Consider the following 19,278-nt stretch of genomic DNA (forward strand, 5'->3'; position numbering starts at 1 on the left):
TGCAGTGTTTAAGTAATTTGCCTGACATTCTTTTTAATTTCATCTCGGTTAGTAAATTGCCATTTTTATTTTTATTTAAAAAGATTTATTTATATATGCATACAAGAACTGGGGTACAGGCCAGAGACGTGGGGGGTGAGAGGACTGACCAAAGACAGAGCAGGGGAACAGAACAGGCAGATGTACTGAAATACACTGCTGAGGGGAGCTGCTGGCAAGACAGGAGAGGTCCGTTGTGCCATGGGGGTAGCTCCCTGGCAGGCCAGGGGTCGAACTCATGTTGCAGAGGCTGTGGATAACCTCATAGTGCTGTGCTTAACCCCTTGCACCATCAGGGAGGCCCGATAAATTGCCATTTAAAAAAAAATTGCAGAGCAGATACTTCAAATGAAATTGTAAAGACACTGCTTACATCATGTATAATCTTGTGATTTAGTATTCTATCCAGCCTTAGTGAGTACTGATCAACTCAACCAGTGCGAGTGAACTGGAGTAGTTGCTTGAATTGCTCTCTCAGCTTTGACATGTATAGTGAACTTATGCAGGGAACTTCATCCACCATCTTGCATCTCTATATCTAACATTAGAGTTTGGGTAATTTTATTTTTATGTTTTGTCTGTTATCTTACTTTTTAACTATTATGTATATACATGTTATATGCTTCGTATATGTCATATATACTTAAATATTACATATTGATATTATCTGCATTTTTGATATGTTATTTTAAAAGCATATGAGGGAGGGCCTCCCTGGTGGTGCAAGGGATTGGGCACTGCACTGTGAAGCAGTCCGCGGCCTGTGCAGCACAAGTTCGATCCCCAGCCGGCCAGGGAACAGCCCACATGGCGCAGCAGACCTCTCCTGACTCGCCCGCTGCTCCCCTCAGCAGTGTATTTCGTTGGTCTGCCTGTTCTCTTCCCCCTCTGTCTCTGGTGAATCCTCTCTCTCTCTCTCTCATACACACACACACACACACACACACACACATGCATTTCTGATCTGTACCCCAGCTCTTGTGTGCATAAATAAATAAATCTTTTAAAAAAAGAGCACATGAGGGATACTGAAATTAATAATTTTAAATTCTTAGGAACTTAATGGGAAGAAAAACTCAATATCAAGCACTACTATGTGTCAGACACTGTGATATAGTGGGAAAAGTCCCACAACTTTGGGCAGAAATAAATTCCGAGTTCATTTTTTTTCTAGCTGTGTGACATTAGACAAGTTATTTGGCTTCTTTTTGCACTTAATTTACTTTCAAAAATATGTATTTAAGGCTAGTTGTAACTCTCTTTTAGAGTTGTTACAAGAAAAAAATAGTGTGCACAAAAACCTAGCCCAGCACCCTGTGCATTAATAGCCATCCCATGAATGTCAATTCTGTTACTCATCCCACTTCTCTGGCTCTTCCTAATCTCAACAGAACCCATGTTTCTGAACTCTGCTCTTTCTTCTGCACTTGAATGGGTGATTTATTCATTAACTAAATTTCAACTGACTTTGATGATTCAGCGTAGGAACTGAAAAAACTATACATGGCAGAAATGTGAACTTTTTTTGACAGTGCCTCAGGGTATCTCACAGTGTTAGACAAGTAGGACAGAGATTGCTCATGTGTGCTGCAGCAGCCTGGGCCATAGAGAAGAAGAGGACGGACAACTGGGCAGGTCTCCGCCTTTTCCAAACTGACCCTTCCAGCCTTGTGCTTTATTCAAAACTGAACTCCAGCTAGGGCAACCAACTTGTCCTGGTTTGCCCCAGACCTTTCTGGTTGTAGTGCTGAAGGTCCAGTGTCGCAGACCCTCTCGGTCCCAGGCAAATCAGCACAGTTGGTCACAATACTTTTAGCAGTCTGAGCTGTGCCAATGGCCTCCAGTCACTTCCCCGTGTAAGAATCCCTGGCTTTGGAACCAGGTATACGAGGCGACCTAGGCTGTTCCATTTTTAGCTATGAATCTTGCTAAGGTTTATCTAACTTTCTTGAAACTCAGTCTCTTTATTTATATATTTCATCCCATTCTTTTCCAGAATTTATAATGAACTTCGTATTATTATTAAGTGATAGCACAATGCTTACAATGTTGAAGTCCCTTAATGATGTTCATTATTTCCTTCCTTACTTCCTTATATCTAAGAGTTTCATTAGACCCTGAGGTATCATATCTCTCAATATCCGTGACACTGAAGTTTTAAGGGAGGTAGACCTCGAGCAGCAGGGGGCACTGTTGCTACTATTCCCCAGTTGCTGCGTACTTCTCAGCATGCCCCCATCTTAGCACCAAAGCAATAAACTGTGTTAAATGACTGAACAAAGATGGCCAAACTCTAAAACTACACTTGGTTTTAACTTCTCTAAATGTGTCCCTCGAGTCTGCAATAATGTTTAGGGTATATCTGGACCATTTTAAATCTTGTACATTTAATTTATAATCCTTCTTACTAGAGGAGTTTTATGGTGCATGGGGTTGGGGGTGGGAGGGTGTCAAATGTTTATTCTTAGAATTATTTAACCTCAATCAACTAATTGTTCTGATGAATTGTATACTTTTTTCTTTTCGCTTGACCAGAATGGAAACAACGACAGGCATTCAACTAAGATTTATTTGTAAAACTCTGACAGATTGGGAATTACAGAGTTCCTTAAACTGTCTCTTAAAATAAATATTTTTGATTTATCTGGCAAGTTAAAGGGGAAAAATCAACAATCCCCCAACCTCATTAAACTAAGTAAGTCTAGCCATGTTTAAAGAAAATGTTGTGGGAGGTATAATCTCTATATGCTCAGATGAAAACTGGTCAGAGCAAGTCTTCATGCCTTTCTTTGTTTAAGGAACTATTTGTGCAAAGCAGCATTAGTGCTTTTAGAGGTAATAATTATTTACCTGGGGTGAGTTCTGGGGGAGAAGGACATAAATCAAATAATTTCTTATTAAATATCCAGAGTTCTTAACAACATTAAATGTCCAAAGGTCTCCATTTTTCAAGCAGCATGTAAATAATGGACCCCTGCCTCTGGTTGGGATCTCATGGGTATGGATCACAGGAATGGTGTAACCTTCGTATATAATGGCTCCCTTTTCTCTTTTCTATTTTACACGACATTTTCCTGGAAATGTATGCCAGGCAAGATAAATATGAAAATATTCCTATAAAAATATATTCAAACATCAATATATTCAAACATCCAAATGCAAACTAGAGTTTTATTAGATACTTTTAACTGGCTTATTCTAGTGGTCAGGTAAATTTTCCCAATTCTAAAGCATGAGACCAGTGGTTTGTTTTTATAACTGAAGTAAAACTGATGAGAGTTTTTTATTCCATTGGAAAGGCCTTACATGACAAAGAATAGATTCAAGTAAGTGAAGGTATCTAAGCAACATAAGGAGGGGCTGTATGAGAGTGGTGCGCTCCCCAAGAAGATGGTGTGCCAGCTTGAATGTGAGCTGTTGTGAAAACGTGGTCTTCGCAAGTGGAAGGAGAATGGACTGAGTAGACAAATCTCTTATTCAGTGCTATCCAACAGAATTATAACGTGGGAGACATAGATGTAATTTAAAATTTTCTGATAGTAAAAAAAAGTAATATAGGGTCTCCCCTGGGGGCACAGCAGTTGAGCGCTGGGTTGTGAGGCTGCCTGCAGCCTCTGCAGCGCCAGTTTGATCCCCGGCCACAGGCAAGGGTCCCACCCAAAAAAAAAAAAAAGTAATATATTAAAAATAACATTAACTCAATATATCATTACTTCATTATATAATCTATATAAAGTTATTAAAGAGGTATTAACATCATTTAAAAAACATTATGTCTTCGCTATCTGATGTCTACTTTGTATTTCCAGCACATCTCAATTTGAATTTACCTTACTTTAAGTCCTAAATAGCCACATGGGGGCATGGACATGGTATTGGACAGCTTGGGTTTAATCTATGCTTGAAGAGCCTAAAGCCATGCGAAAGATTGTGCCGCTGAATCAAATCTTCAATTGGAAGTGGCCTTGAATAAGTAAGTCTGAGATACTACTTTCTCCTTATTCCCCATTCCCTTGCTCCTCCTCCTCGATATCAAGCAATGCATGCTAATCCTACAAATAGACAGCAGTCACTGTGTTGTGTATCCTAAATGCATGCTTTCATTAATCCTACAAGAATCAGAGACCTTACTTTGTAGTTAAATAACTACAGAATGACAATATAGTATAGTATTTAAGAGTACATATTTGCAGACTCTTCATACATATTTTTGCCACTTCCTGTACACCCTAGATCAGAAATTTCATAACTTTTCTAAGCTTCAGTTTTACCATTTGTCAAATGGTCACAATGAAAATACCTCCCTTATAGATGGTGTTCTATGGTTTAAATGATATCATGCCTGCAAAGCTGTAAACATTCATTAAATATGAATCTTTAAATGGGATAAATGTAGGGACCCTTCAGAATTTACAGCACATTATACAAACGGTATTACTACTGCGGCTCAATAAGTGACGTGACTTAACCAAGGTAACACAACTGATAAGTAATGATCAGGCGCTCACACAGCCTGCCTGTCTCTAGAGCAGTATTTCCCGCCATGTTACAGTTACAACATGGACTGAATTTATACTGACTCAGTGACAAAATAAAAAGGTCTCTTAAAAGATATATTCTTGATATCTTTTTGCCATTCTAATAGAAGCAAAATGCAGAGGAAAATTCTGCTTTTTTTTTTTTTAAATACAAATTTACTATTCTGGGAAATAGACAAGGAACACACAGAGGAAAAGGAAGGGTATATTGAGTATTCTTTGCTCCTCTGTTCTTCTTGACTGTTTTTACTAGGGGACAGAGACCTGCGTATATTGGCAGTAAATTCCTGTTTGTTATTTTATTTTATTTATTTATTTATTTATTTTAAATAGAGGCATGTTTTATTTATTTATTTGTTTGTTTGTTTGTTTGTTTTCGTTTTATACATGCACTGGGTACAGTCAGAAGCGCGGGAGGGCGAGAGAATTCACCAGAGCCAGAACGGGGAGCAGAGCAGGCAGAAGGACCGAAGTACACTGCTGAGGGGAGCAGCGGGCGGCAGGAGCGGTCTGCGTGCCATGTGGGACCCTCCTCCGGTGGCCGGGGAGCAGCCGGGGATCGAACCGGCGCCGCAGAGGCCGCGGGCAGCCTCGCAACCCAGCGCTCAACCGCTGCGCCACCGGGGAGGCCCTCCTGTTTGTTATTTTAAACCAAATTTGATTTCACCAACTGACAGATATATTAAAGGCTATTATCCCCTATTAACAATGTATTTATAGGGACATGTGTCTCATTTTTTAAGGGAAAAAATCCTTGATATTCATGGACATTTGATAGTACTGTCAAAAGAACATGTAGTCAGTTGTAAATACTGTCAAATTTTCTGTGTGTCAAAACTTTTTTCGTCAAATGAGCAAATGAAAACAGGACAAACAAAAGTCAGTGCTATTGCATCTAACTCCACTAACAATGCCACTTTGAATGTGCCCTCTCCGGCCTGATGGTGTGCTTTCAGTTGCTCCACGGAATTGTTTATTCCTGTACAACCTCTTCAGTGGCTGTGTGATTGCATCTTACTCTTCTTTCCTCTCACCCCATTGTCTTCCATTCCTGCTGCTTTGTGCTTGGCCTCCACAGGAGTCTTAGGATCAGATGATTCAGTCAACAGGGGGCCAGGGTTGGGAGGAACAACTCTGCCTAGCACTGTTCAGGACCATGGCTATGCTCAAGTGTGTGGCTCTGGAAAGCCACCCCAAAGAACACCCCACTCAACTCCATTTTAATCTTGAAATACCTCTGCGAGTCCTAATTTATTATTGTTCCACTATCTGTAAAAAACAGCAAACCACCATGAGCAGGTACTAGAGGTCTGGATATGTGAGTTCTAGTTTGGCCTGGCCACCTGCCATGTTATTGCTCTCCTTGGCCATATGTGGCTGACTCCCATAAATTCTCCCCAGGACACCTGTGTGACCTGACTGCTGTTTAATCTCTAATCCTCTAATCTCTAATCCTTTCTCAGCAGTCTCCTGACTGCACTGTACTATAGCCACTCTGTGGGCCTCAGACATGCTGTTCCCTCTGCTCGGAACACACCTCTCCTGCTTCTGTATCTGGCTAATACAGAAGCTTCTGCCTCAGCTTAGAAATCAGCCCTTCAAGGAAGTCTTCCTTGATTTCTCCAGTCAGGTTAGGACCTTCCTATGAGCTCACATAGCATCCTGACTCTCCCCAACTTCCCAGCTTTCATCTGGAAGTATTTGTTTACTGTCTGTACTGCCAGTTAGGATGTATGGCTAAAGGCAAGGACCCTGTCTGTATTTACTACTGTGTCCCTTATGCTTAGCACATAGTTGGCTCTCAATAAATATCAGCTCTGGAAAGCAACTAAACAGGGAATCCTAGGAAGTTTCCCTAGGTTGCTACCACCTTCACCCCATTTGTGTCAATTGTAATAGAGTAATAAGTAATGTAGTAAGACAAACACTTCTACTTATTACCAAAGTTTCCTTGAAAGAGTCTGAGAGTACTGTGTTTGCTTAGAAGAAATACTGAGATATCATATATGTGGTTAAGAACATGGAATTTGAGGGGCCTCCCCGGTGGCGTAGCGGTTGAGCGCTGGGTTGCAAAGCTGCCCGCAGCCTCTGCAGCACTGGTTCCATCCCTGGCTGCTCCCCGGCCACCGGAGGAGGGTCCCACATGGCGCGCAGACCTCTCCTGCCACCCACTGCTCCCCTCAGCAGTGTACTTGGGTCCTTCTGCCTGCTCTGCTCCCCGCTCTGGCTCTGGTGAATGCTCTCGCCCTCCCGCGCTTCTGACTGTACCCAGTGCTTGTATAAATAAATAAATAAATCTTTAAAAAAAAAACAAAACAAAACAAAAAAACATGGAATTTGAGGATAGATTTCCTGGTTTTGAATCATGGCTGTGTCTCTTTTTTTTTTTTTTATAGAGGCATGCTTTATTTATTTGTTTGCTGGTTTGTTTGTTTGTTTTGTTTATACATGCACTGGGTACAGTCAGAAGTGCGGGAGGGCGAGAGAATTCACCAGAGCCAGAGCGGGGAGCAGAGCAGGCAGAAGGACCCAAGTACACTGCTGAGGGGAGCAGCGGGCGGCAGGAGAGGTCTGTGCGCCATGTGGGACCCTCCTCTGGTGGCCGGGGAGCAGCCGGGGATCGAACCAGCGCCGCAGAGGCCGCGCGCAGCTTCGCAACCCAGCGCTCAACCGCTGCGCCACCGGGGAGGCCCTCATGGCTGTGTCTCTTGATTGTAAATCTTTGGGTGAGCTACTTCACTTCACTCCTCAGCTTCTTCATGTATAAAATGGAGGTAAAAATTGCAGTCCTTACTTTACAACATTTTCGTGAGGATTATATGAATTAATATACACAAAGGACTTAGGAATTATGATGCATATAAACACTTAGTAAATAAAAGTGTGCTAGTGATTATTGTTACTATTATTCAGCCATTAGGGTATGGGATGAACTCAAGGAAACAAGTTGGTCCCCAAATTCTCCTTGTCAGAAGAATGGGCCTGTTTACTGTCGGTTTTATTTTGCTGAGCACTTGTATGATGTTTGGGGAAAGTTGCTTAAGTCAAGTTAATTTACTATGCCAGTTAGGCAGGAAAGAACTTTGGCATTGGCAGGATTCATTTGTACATTCAACAAATATTTACTGAATGTCTATTTTGTGCTGGATATAAAGGGAAATGAGATTGCTACAGCTCTTACAGAGCTCTCAAAAAATCAAGAAAGGAGACAGAAGCTATAAAGGCCGGGTAATGGTGGGGAGAGGAAAGACAGACTAGTTTCCCTTCAGTGGATGTGGCACAGCAAAGGAGGCTCTGGAGACAACAGAAATGCTAAGGCAGGATTTTAAGACTCTGCTATAGAATGTGTCGTGTAAATCCTCCCTTCCATCCCCTACAAAATCTTCAATAAACTTCTCATTGCTCACTAGAGAGAGCCTGAAGAAGGGGAAGATAGCAGATATCTGGGTTATAGCTGCTGGGGGAAAGATACTATAGGCAAAAAAGCCTCTCCTTACTCTTGTGCGCTGCCAGTAAGGAAACATCACAGAGCAGGCAATATTGAATGATTATAAATGATGTCCCCCTTTGCACTCTTCTTTAAAATGCGTATAAATTAAACAGTACCAACAACAATCCTATTAACCAAAGAGAAGAAGCATTATTCAAGGTAAGAAACTTGGGATTAAAGGGGAAAGGGGCCATAACTGAAGCTGGGAGTAATGACCACCAACCAGCCCCTTTGTAGTTAATTAAGGATTCCTCAGCAACAATAACTCATTATTTTATAAACCATTGCTTAGGATGATGCAGACTTTCTTCCTGAGGTTTGGGTGTGGAAAAGGAAGGTGGTCATTGTGCTTACTTACAGTGACTTACTGTATCCATCCTTTTTTTTTTTTTTTTTTAAGATTTATTTATTTGTGCATACAAGAGCTGGGGTACAGGCCAGAGATGCAGTGTGTGTGTGTGTGTGTGTGTGTGAAAGAGGATTCATCAGAGACAGAGCAGGGAACAAAACAGGCAGACTGACTGAAATACACTGCTGAGGGGAGCAGTGGGCGAGACAGGAGAGGTCTGCCTCACCATGTGGGTTGCTCCCTGGCCCGCCAGGGATCAGGGATCGAACTGCAGAGGCTGCAGATTGCTTCATAGTGTGGTGCTTAACCCTTTGCACCACCAGGGAGGCCCCCCATCCTTTTTTTTTTTTTATTCCAGTTCTTCTTTTTACACCATGTTAGCATTTTTTAAAATAACAATTTAAAGAAATGTATGTATGTGTGTTTTAAAGCTGCAGCCTAGAGCCTCCCCAGTGGCACAGCGGTTGAGCCCTGGGTTGCGAAGCTGCCCGCAGCCTCTGCAGCGCCGGTTCAATCCCCGGCCACCAGGCGAGGGTCCCACATTGGCGTGCAGACCTCTTCTGCCGCCCTCTGCTCCCCTCAGCAGTGTACTTTGTCAGTCTGCCTGTTCTGCTCTCTGCTCTGACTCTGGTGAATTCTCTCACCCTCCCGTGCTTCTGACTGTACCCAGTGCTTGTATAAATAAATAAATAAATCTTAAAAAAAAAAAAATCCGCAGCCTAGCAAGTAATCAGTCATCAACCTAAATAAAACAAACCTATCAATTTGCCCGAATTTCCAAGAGTGAAATAAATAAAGCTCTGCTGGAATTTACCTACACAAATTGAGACTTTGGTAGGAAAGAGAGAAATAAACTAGTCTTTTTTTTTTTTTTTTTAGATTTGTTTACAGTATAAACCGTGGGGTTTCTGCATCTTATGACTACTGATTAAAAAGATATATGGTTGTTTACTAAGGTTCTCAAAGCACTATGCAAATTCACATCACCTTGGGTATAGTTTGCCCTTAAAGCTATAAAGTAAATATGGAAGCATTTTGTTAATAAGGCTAAAATATGTTAATTTAAATAGTTGGCTTTGAATAGAATTTTCCTTTAAATCATTAATAGGAAAATGAAGAGAGCCTGGGTGGTCAAGCATGAAATGTAAATGAGAGTAGTTTTCTTCTTTAGGCCTTATCATCTGATGTCACCTGACGTTAAAATTTAAATCTGATGGCCTTATAGTTTGCAATATCATGAAACAATGCAGCTTATGCCCCAGATTTTTTTTTGACGGCAGTATTGAAACTCTGATTTTTAAGTACCATTTTCAAATGACAAAGTCAGAGAAAAAAAGATATGTGAACTGAGTGGAGACAGAAAAGGAGCTTGCCTGTCCCTTTATGTATAGGACCGTATTTTTTTTAAATCAGAAATTAAGATAGAGGGTGTTAGAGCAGAGACAAACCTAGCTAACAGTGAAATACAAAGTGAACAATGAAATTCCTTAAGGACTAATGCAGGAAGCGTAGTTTTGTCTTATTAATATGAGGAATATTTTTTTCTTCCAAGCAGAAAAAGGCTTTAGGAACCTCTTTTCGGCTTTCCAGTTTCTAGTCAGCTCAAAATGGCGACCATTTCCTATTCTCAAGCAGCTGGTGAGAACGGCAAAGCACAGCTGCACGGGGAACCTCAGGAAAATCAAAGCGGACACCAGGCCTTGCTTCCACCGTCCTGCCACCAGGACAGAATTGCAGAGAAAGGGGAATTTAAAATGCACACGGGTTAGCCAGGTACTAAAGATAACTACATCCTTAAATATTACTGATTCCATGATTATAAGCTTTTCAACTTAGTTTCCCTTTTTTTTTTTTTTTTTTTTTTTTGGACCCAAAAAGAAAGACTTTTGGGTGTTACAAATTTGTATCAAACAAGAAAATGGATTATTTTGGCTGCTTTATAGGGATAACAAAATTCATGAAGGTTAAGCAACCATTCAAGCTCATGCTGTTTCACTTTAAAGCATTCTAAGTATGCTTTACTTGGAAGTCAACAACAGCAACACGCCGTCTTCCAGAACTGCATTCCTATACCAACAAGATTCTTACGCATAGGAATTACTATAAAGGCGCACCCATGGTGAAGATCACACTGCACTGAGCTCTGGAGAATATTCTGGAAGCATCACTGAATGGCATCCTCTCTGTCGGGAGAGAAATGAAATTCAGCAGACGCAGCAGTTTTTGGAAGGAGAAACGGCTTAACTCTTAGAATGTTTTTTGCTGGAGTGGGTTTATTGAGAGCTGCGTCCTCTGGAGCTTTTTAAATCTGTGGACCGTTGAATATCATGCCGCCTTTTTTTTTTTTTTTTTGAAGTTACAAAATACTCTGTGGGGTGACAGGCATGGAAAGTTTGGAAAATTAAATGCTTAAAACTTCAGATAATCCAGATGACATACATGCAATAGTATTCCATGAAGAATTTATCCAACCCAATCCCTTGCATCTCATTAGCCAAAGCACAGACTCCAAATTTTGCACCCCCAAAAAGAAGGTAAAATGCAAGGGTCTTACAGCAGCTCCTGGACGTGCTGAGAGCCGCTTTGTTACAAGTGTATCCAATGTCCCCAGCACCAGAGACTTGTGGGGCACTGCTCATTTCTGCTCCATTCGCTCTGCAGCTCCCAGCGGTGGTGGTTGTGTTGTGAAGGCAGACCCCGCCAAGCTGGCCGACAAGACGCTGCGCACCCCCAAATGCTCGCGGTGCCGGAACCATGGCTTCCTGGTGCCGGTCAAGGGCCATGCGGGCAAGTGCCGATGGAAGCAGTGCACCTGCGAGAAGTGCTACCTGATCACGGAGCGCCAGAAGATCATGGCTGCGCAGAAGGTGCTCAAGAAGCAGGCCTCCGAGGAGGAGCAGGAGGAAGCCGTGAGCGCCCATGGGTCCGAGCTGGCCCCCGGGGCTGCGGCTGCTGCCCCAGGCGCAAGCCTTCGCCCGCTGCCTCTGCTTGCCGCCTCGGGGGACGTGGAGCTGGGCCGCGACAGCCGCGTGGTCCCCGGCTTTCCTGAGAGGCCCCCGCGTGGCCCAAGCCCTGGCCCGAGCGCCTTCCAGCCAGTTCTGGGTGTCCACGGCCACGTGGGGCTGAGCAGCCGCCCCGCGCCGGCCGTGCCCAGGCCTGTGGGGCCCTTGCTCGGGGCCGAGGCCGCCGGCAGGGGAAGCCCCGGCCGCCTGGAGCTGCGCAGGCCGCTGCGGCCCGTGCCTAGCCCGCCGTTTGCTGACTTCGGTAAGACCCCTAGGCCCTGCGCGGCCTCGCCCCACGCTGGCTTCTCTCCCGGCCACGGCCTCCCCGCGACCCACGTGGCGGGCCAGGCCAGCAGGGCCCCGCGGGCTTGCGCTTGGGGGTGGGGGATGGGGAATGCTTTCCAGGGGTCCCCTTGCGTACGGGTTTGGGTTCGCCTAACAGGTAAAAAGAGAAGGAATAGGATGACCAGATGGTTTTTTTTAATATTTAGCTACAGCTTTTGCCTTTTCGTACTGCAATAGAAAGATGGCCCCCAGGTGGCTCAGGCTGCGGCCCCTCCCCCCGCACGCTCCTGGGAGCTGGTCCTTACTGCGCCTGTGCGCCTCTTCCCGCCCGTTCCTCGGGCTGGAGCTCCTCCCCCAGGACGCCCGCCCAACCGGGACTGCGCCTGCGCACCCTTGCTCCCTGCGGTTTGGAGGCCCTTTCTCCAGCCATGTGCTGACCGAATGCGCCTGCGCACTGGGGCCTTTCTCTGGACGGTTGGGGGCTGAGATAGCGGACTTGCTCATCCCTGGAGACCCGTCAAATTGGTCCGTCAATTTGTGGTTACCTCTTTTTGTGGTTACCTCTGTTTTTCTTTTAAATGCCCATCCTGCCATGTGCATAAATTACATTGTTCCTTATGGCTTGCTGCTTTCACTATTAAAGCACAATTTCACGTATAGATTTGAGGCTTAAAAATGGCTTTTATGGGGTGCAGACAAGCGTTTCCCTATGGCAGTGTGGGAGAAAGAGCACCAGTCTGAGTCAGGAGGTGGGGGCTGCTCATTCTAATCTGAGGCAAGCTCCCTTTTTGCCGTCTATCCCCTCTGTACTAAATGGTTTGGCCTAGATGTTTGCTGAACAGCAAACCTAGGAGAAGGATATCTTTCCATAGACACGATGCCTTTTTTTGCCCCAGTGAACTGGAGCTGAACATTTATGATGTGTCAAACACAGCCATCCCCTGTGACTGGGGGTGGGGTCATATTCCTTGCCCTCAGGGTCTTGTCCTTGTGGGAGGGATAGCATTGGTCAAAGACTCACACGACCGAATATCCAGAGCTCTTAACAATTGATGGTTTAGGTGTAGTGTGAAGAAAGAGCAGAAGCTGAGTACTGAGGACTCCAGAAGACAAAATGGGGTTAGAGGAGGAAGCCTTCCAAGCCCAGGGAAGGATATCTGTAAAGTCTTTAAGATGAATGACAAAGAAGCAGCTGCTAGATATAGTATGAGGAGGCTATAGTGGAGGCTGGAACTAGTCACAGGGGCTTTGTGGCTGTATCCAGGACTTCTAAGAGCAGTGGGACATGGTTGAAGATTTACAGGGCAGGAAAGGTTAAAAGAGTAATGAATGTGGAAGTTCTTTGTAAATGGATATATTTATTATATTTCTACCTTTAGACAGTAATGCGATGCTCATTAACACCTCCTTCTTTGCTGGTCTTCTCAGGGCTTTCTCTGAGCATCAATTCAGAGTGTGTGGTGGGCTCTGAGTTCCTGGAGAGAGAGCCTTCCAAGCTGTACCCCAGCTGCTCCAGTATGCATTCCTACCGCCCGTTCCCTCTGGGCTACCAGGATGCATCCTCGACCTCGGGGGTCCCTCTGCAACGTGGCTTCCGGCATGTGTCTTATAGCCATTACCATGGAGGAAGCTTGGTGAGTCCCATCCCTGATTTCTTTCCCTGTTCTTCCTTGTCCCAGCTGCCATTTCTGCCTTTAAGGATCATCAATACCAGGAAACCAAGTGGCAGCTCTGCTCTGTGCCATGTCCCTAAGGGGCTGATAAGAGGGACAGCGCATTCATCCTGCACAGTGTGCACCTCTGGGAGGGCACACATGTGGCCAGGACCATACCACTCTGCCTGGGCTGTGGCATGTGCTTTTCAGAGCTGTGGCCTAAAAGTCTCCGGGGAGTCCGGTTAGACAGAATACAGACACATGTCAGGTAAGCCTGGGGAGCAGCCACACGGTAACACCAAGCCATCACCATCAGCCTTGACTCCTGGCATGGACTCCTGCTGGATACCAGAAAGGGAATTTTACTTTCCTGGAGCCATGCAGTTGAGGGCAGAGCTAGGAGCAAGCATAGGTCTCCTGCCACAGGTATGGCCCATCTCTCTATTTTGGGTGTTGTAAGCTATTTATATATATATTCATATACATGTAAATTATCTTCCACTGCATTAACAGGAAAATGCTTAAAAAGCACTGATCTTGGTAATTTCCCAGGTGCCTAATATGGACCTTTAAGATCCAAGTTTTTACCCCGTTGAGGAGTTGAGGCAGAAGGCTGAGAGAAGATATTCACCCAAGGTCATAGAACTGGAGTGTGAGGGACTCAGGTGCAAGTCACACCGCTGGTCAGCGACTAGCCGGCATGTATACCTCACTCGCCTTGTCTCTAGAGCTCAGGCACTTTCTGTTACCCTAAGTTTTCTCTCAGAGGCACAGCAGTCATGGCCCTAAACCCGACCCAGTCCCAAATCAGGGGCACCGGACACCCCGTGGCAGCCCAGAGAGAGCGAAAGCATTTCCAGCCTCCACACAAAGAGAGGTTCTGGCCAAGTGGAGCACCCACCCACCGTCTGCTCACAGAAGCCTGGCGTCCAGGGCAGGCCACTGATTGACAGGCTTGCCAGACGGCCTTTGTTAAGAGTGTGATCTCAGTTGGTTTATCTGGGCCTGAGCTGCCACCACAGGCCCCAGGCAGGAACTGTGATTCAGGGAGAGACTTGGCTGAGCAGCTTGGAATTAAAACACTAATAATCCCCCTCCGACCCCCTTCATGTCTGGTTAGAGGATCAGGCAATATTTGTGAAGCTGTTTCAAACCCAAGAGCCTATGAATTGCTTTCACACTGTCCTGCTGCCCTCTGCCCTCTGGTGCCTCTGCCATACCTGCTGCTGTTTTGCTTCCTCTGTTCTCTTCCCACAGAAGAGCACAAACCTGGAGTTAGATCAAGGGTCCATCCTCCCTCCAATATTTCCTAGCCGTGTACCTCACCTCTGAGGACCTCACTCATGTTCTCAGTCTGTGCAGTGGGATCCCTGTGCCTACCCCATAGACCCTTGATAGACTGAATAAGGTATAGTGGCAGGTAAAATGCCTGACACAGGGTCTGGCATGTAGTGGGCTCTTGAAAGTGGGCTTTTCTTTTCTTCCTTGTGGTTAAAGTGAGTTCTGAAATCTGTAAGGAGATTGTTTTCTAGACGGCCTTGAGGCTTTAATACTCTTCATGGGTGACTCACCGGAGTAGGGGCACTATATGGAGTTTCTCAAACTCCCTTGACAAAGAATACTTCTAAGAGCACTTAAAAATATCTCAGTAGGGAGCTGGAGTTCTCCAGAACACAACTTGTAAAGTGCTGCTCTGAAGTGTTGTATGAGAAATAAATAGTAGGAATTACATCTGAAACTCATTTTTATTTTCTATTACATTCAGTCTTTCTCAGTTAAGCTCTGAGCTCATCCCGCTTCCAGATCCCCTCATTTCAGCCGTGGGGGCCTGTGACACAGTGTTCGTTTCCCTCTCCTAAAGAAGGAGCAGAAACAGACGGGTTGATTGCTGATGCCACCAGCTCCCCTGGCCCAGTCACTGCTGCATCACACCCAGGTTGCTGACTTCTGTGCAGTTAGAACAGGGTCCCCAAAGGGCCCCAATCCTTGAGTCTGAGTCATGACATGTGCCAGAAAACGGGACCACAGGTGCTTAGGATGCGCCAGAATCCTCCCCTAGCCGGAGTAGTGGGGCAGGACAGACTGGGGATCCAGGTCTGCGTCAGCAGCCCAACAGCCCTGTGGCCTGGGCCCATGGCTTCCTCTCTAGGACACTTCATCATTAGATCAAAGGGAGTAACAGTCTCCCTCTGGGGGTAGAGAGGGTATGTGCAGGACCGTAGTGGCTGCGCCCAACCAAGGCTTTGCAGAGGGACCAGTGCCGCCCGCCCCAGTCACCCGGCGGGGGTGTGCTGGAGACTCCATTCCCCCCACGCCCGTGGGGCCAGAGGGAGCCCCTTGTGTGGGAAGGAGACACAGTAACCCTTCCCCGTGTGCCCTGCAGGTGTCAGAGCCAGCGGGGGATTTTCCACCGAGCTACTACCCGCCCCCCCAGACTCCCCCCCAACTCCTGCCCCCAGGCTTCCTTGCTGCGCTCCACCTCCTGCCACCGCCACCGCCGCCCCCTCCACCGGCCGCCTTCTCGCTGACCCTCCTGGCGGACACGGACAGGGAGACCGCTGGTGAGTGGGTGCTGGCCCAGCTAGGGAGAGCCAGGGGGACCTCCTGGAGGACAGCGGGGCACAGAGAGCAGGATGTCAGTGTGCTGGCCTGGGATCAGCACTTCCCTTGCACTCGCCCATCCTAGGCCAGCATCTGGGGAGACACCTTCCTAGTATCTGGGGATGCCCAGGCCAGCATCTGGGGAGATGCCTTCCTAGGCCAGAGACGTGGGCACCCTGTGGACGCTGAGGCGGGCTGGAATTTCTGTGGCATCTCTGCCTGTCTCCAGGCCATACACCAGTTCCCTCACCTCACGCCGGGTACAGGACAGCGGCTGTGCTAAGTTAGTGCTCTCGTCTCCTTTCACCCTGTCCCCACACTCGGGGGTCCTTTGACAAACAGAAGCTGCAGAGCAGAGCGGCTTTCATGGGGCCGCTTGTGACCAGCAGACCTGGAGACCTTGAACTGTAGCAAGTGTTCAGAGTCTCCCAACACCTGGCAAATTAAGGGCAGATGAATTCTCAGTAGGGGCCTGGGAGTGATGCAAATGCTATGTGTCTGCAGTTTGTATCTGTGGGTAGGTAATGTTCTCTCTTTCTAAATCCAGTCCTCCTCCTCTGTCCTTCGCAGATGACCAGGATGCGGAGGTGTTGGGGGAGCCCAGCCAGCCGTCATCTCGGGAGCAGTCTGACTAGGCCCAAGCCCTCGGGCCAGCAGAGTGGGCCCTTAGGGGTGTGACAGGAGTTTGTTTCTATTCATTGATGTGCAAGGAGGAAGGATAGTGATAGGCATAAGGTAACAGTTAATTTCCATTTAAGTTAGGAGGAAAAAGGGTGATTTCTCAGGCTCTCTCTGTCCTGAGATTGTGGAGGAACGTAGAGGATGAAGTTACCAAGGAAGGGCCAGGGCTCTGAGCACTGGGGGGGCTGGTGGAAGCTCACATTTAGGAATGAATTTTACCATCTCTGGGTTGTGCTACTGTTTCTCAGACTCACACCGCAGAGGTGGTCTTTGATTTCTTCAGGCCCCACTCCAGGACAGGAGGCACCATCTATTTCAGCCTTCTGCTTCTGCCACCTCTGCTTGGTCCCCAGCTCGGGGCAGCATAGACATCAAGCTTCCAGCACATTCTGGAAGCTGGTGCGAGCAGCCAGGACCAGGGCATTGACAGCGGGTTCTGCAGCGTCCTTCCTGCTGCTCGTCTCCCTGGCCACAGCCTCTTGCCTTCTCCAAAGGGCTTTCTAGTAAGCATCCTGCCCGTTGGGGCTACTTCACCTCACCTCCATGAAGTTCAAGCCACTATTGGCATCATTTTTTGTTCAAAAAAACTGTAAAGTTTGACTATTTTGATGTTTTTATAGTGATCGCCAACTTTAAAAAGTAGGCTGTTCATAAGCACTGATGCAGTTCTCAGAATAGTGCTTCCAAATCACCTATGATGTCAGCAGTTTCTTCTCTGGGGACAGTTGACTTGAAATAAAATGAGCAGTGAAAATCCTTGTGGATGGTTTATTCTCTCTAAATCCTTGAAGAAGGCTCGTTTGGGTAGAGTGGCCGGGCCTGGGTTTGGGGTGTGTTGGTTTGCCCTTGATCAGTGCAGGTGCCGGGAGTGAATGATTCCTCACGGAGTGGCAGAGTCCTGTTCTCCATTCATGGAAGGACTGGCTCGCAGGATATAGTTGACCTGCTTCCCGTCCTGCCTGTGGGCAGGGATGTCCAAGCATCCAGCTATTCTCAATGTCAGTGGGATGGCTGGGGGCCTGGACCTGCTCTATGGGAAGGCATAGCAGCTCAATCAGGAATTTCACAGACAGTGCTTTTAGCAGGACAAAGCCAACATTCTTTTTTTCTTTTTTTTAAGATTAATTTATTTATTTATACAAGCACTGGGTACACTCAGAAGTGCGGGAGGGTGAGAGAATTCGCCAGAGCCAGAGCGGGGAGCAGAGCAGGCAGAAAGACCGAAGTACACTGCTGAGGGGAGCAGCAGGTGGCAGGAGAGGTCTGCGCGCCATGTGGGTCCCTTGCCCAGCGGCCAGGGATCGAACCGGTGCTGCAGAGGCTACAGAAAGCCTCGCAACCCAGCGCTCAACCGCTGCGCCACCGGGAAGGCCCCAAAACCAACATTCTGAGGCCTGCAGGGCAGCATGGGCTTCAAAGTGGACCTGATGAGGCAGTGATTTTGGACTACACTGGTTTTGGTGTGACAGCCACCCATACTCTTGTCCTGCCACTGGTACTGCACTGCAGGAACATGGAAGCAGGGGTGTAGAAGGCCTAGTTTCTGGTTCCACTTAGCCTCGCCCCCGTTTTGAGTGGACTTCTGACCTCAGTATGGCCGGGCAGGTCTGGATCAGTGATCCTAGTTTCTCATAACACTTTATCCTCCCCACTTCTCCAGCCACCTCTCTGGCACACCCTGAATCAGGGAGAAGAGGATGAAAGCAGATCAGCAGATAAGGGTAGCCTACTCATCCCAGTTTGACTATGACCAGAAAAACCTGGAAGGCAGCATGAGGCATTCCTTGATACCGGATGCACTGGCAGGGGACCTGCCAGTAGAGGGCGCAGGGCAGCAGCTATGGGTGGGGTGGCAGAAATAGGACCTCCAGGGCCCACCCCATCTGTTGCTAAGCGACAGGCCTACAATTTCCTGGCATCTCCGCTGGGTTTCTGAAGAACCTCCTTGAGGCCCTTCTATGGAGATGGGATTTCCCTGCGAAATGAAAATGATGAACCTATAGGTTGGGCTATGTGATCACCAGCCTCTACAACTCACCTTTGCACAGTCTGTCTGTAAAATAGAAACCCTTCCATCTTTGTCTTCAGAGTCCCATAGGTATTCCCAGTTTCTCTCCTTCCTGTGCCTCTGCACATACAGAGTCTCCTGCTGGCTCCTTTGGGCCATATTACTCTGATCTATTTATCCTTTCATACTTCATCCAGGCACCCTGCCTGCAGGCCCCCTCAGGCTGGACTAAGCTGTCCTGGCCCCCGCCACCCTTTATGTCCATTCCACTGTGTAGATGTCGCCCCCTCTCTTATCCCCCACAAGTCTGCGCTTCCTGGAGGCAGTGACATGGTCTCATTTGTCCCTGTGTCCCCAGCTCCCTTGGTGGAGCGCAACATTGCTTAGTCCTGTAGTCATGGAGACCCTTTTGGCAAATGAAGAGTTGAATTTCAGGCCACCTTACGTATTTTTGGGTGGAGGTCTGAGGTGCCTTATCTCTGGCCACTCACTGCAGCATCTTTTGCCTTAGACTTGTGGTGTCTCTGCTGGGATCCCACATAGGTCAGAGGAACGGAGAGTTGGGGGTCATTGAAACTGTACTCTTTGCCAAACTCTGCACCCTCTCCCACACTGATCTCAAAACATGGG

At 46.8% G+C, this 19,278-nt stretch overlaps 1 protein-coding gene across 5 annotated transcripts in view; it reads left to right on the forward strand.

Annotated features, from left to right (window-relative positions):
- The window catches only part of DMRTB1 (DMRT like family B with proline rich C-terminal 1), a 36,746-nt gene that overhangs the window by 2,574 nt on the left and 14,894 nt on the right, over positions 1-19,278 (forward strand). The window contains exons 2-8 of one of the 5 annotated variants that reach the window (XM_037499877.2): positions 2,575-2,734; positions 3,849-4,012; positions 9,969-10,189; positions 10,295-11,680; positions 13,132-13,337; positions 15,742-15,919; positions 16,530-17,392. In XM_037499877.2, the coding sequence (XP_037355774.1) occupies positions 10,822-11,680; positions 13,132-13,337; positions 15,742-15,919; positions 16,530-16,594 (1,308 nt within the window). In that variant the 5' untranslated portion in view covers positions 2,575-2,734; positions 3,849-4,012; positions 9,969-10,189; positions 10,295-10,821 and the 3' untranslated portion in view covers positions 16,595-17,392. Of the gene's footprint in view, positions 1-2,574; positions 2,735-3,848; positions 4,013-9,968; positions 10,190-10,294; positions 11,681-13,131; positions 13,338-15,741; positions 15,920-16,529; positions 17,393-19,278 lie in introns of those variants that run through there. The other 4 variants (XM_037499875.2, XM_037499876.2, XM_054691228.1 and 1 more) reach the window with 4 other exon arrangements.

The sequence above is a fragment of the Talpa occidentalis genome, unplaced genomic scaffold, assembly GCF_014898055.3.
Source record: "Talpa occidentalis isolate TD23 unplaced genomic scaffold, MPIMG_talOcc4v2.1 talOcc4.9, whole genome shotgun sequence".
Lineage (NCBI taxonomy): Eukaryota > Metazoa > Chordata > Mammalia > Eulipotyphla > Talpidae > Talpa > Talpa occidentalis.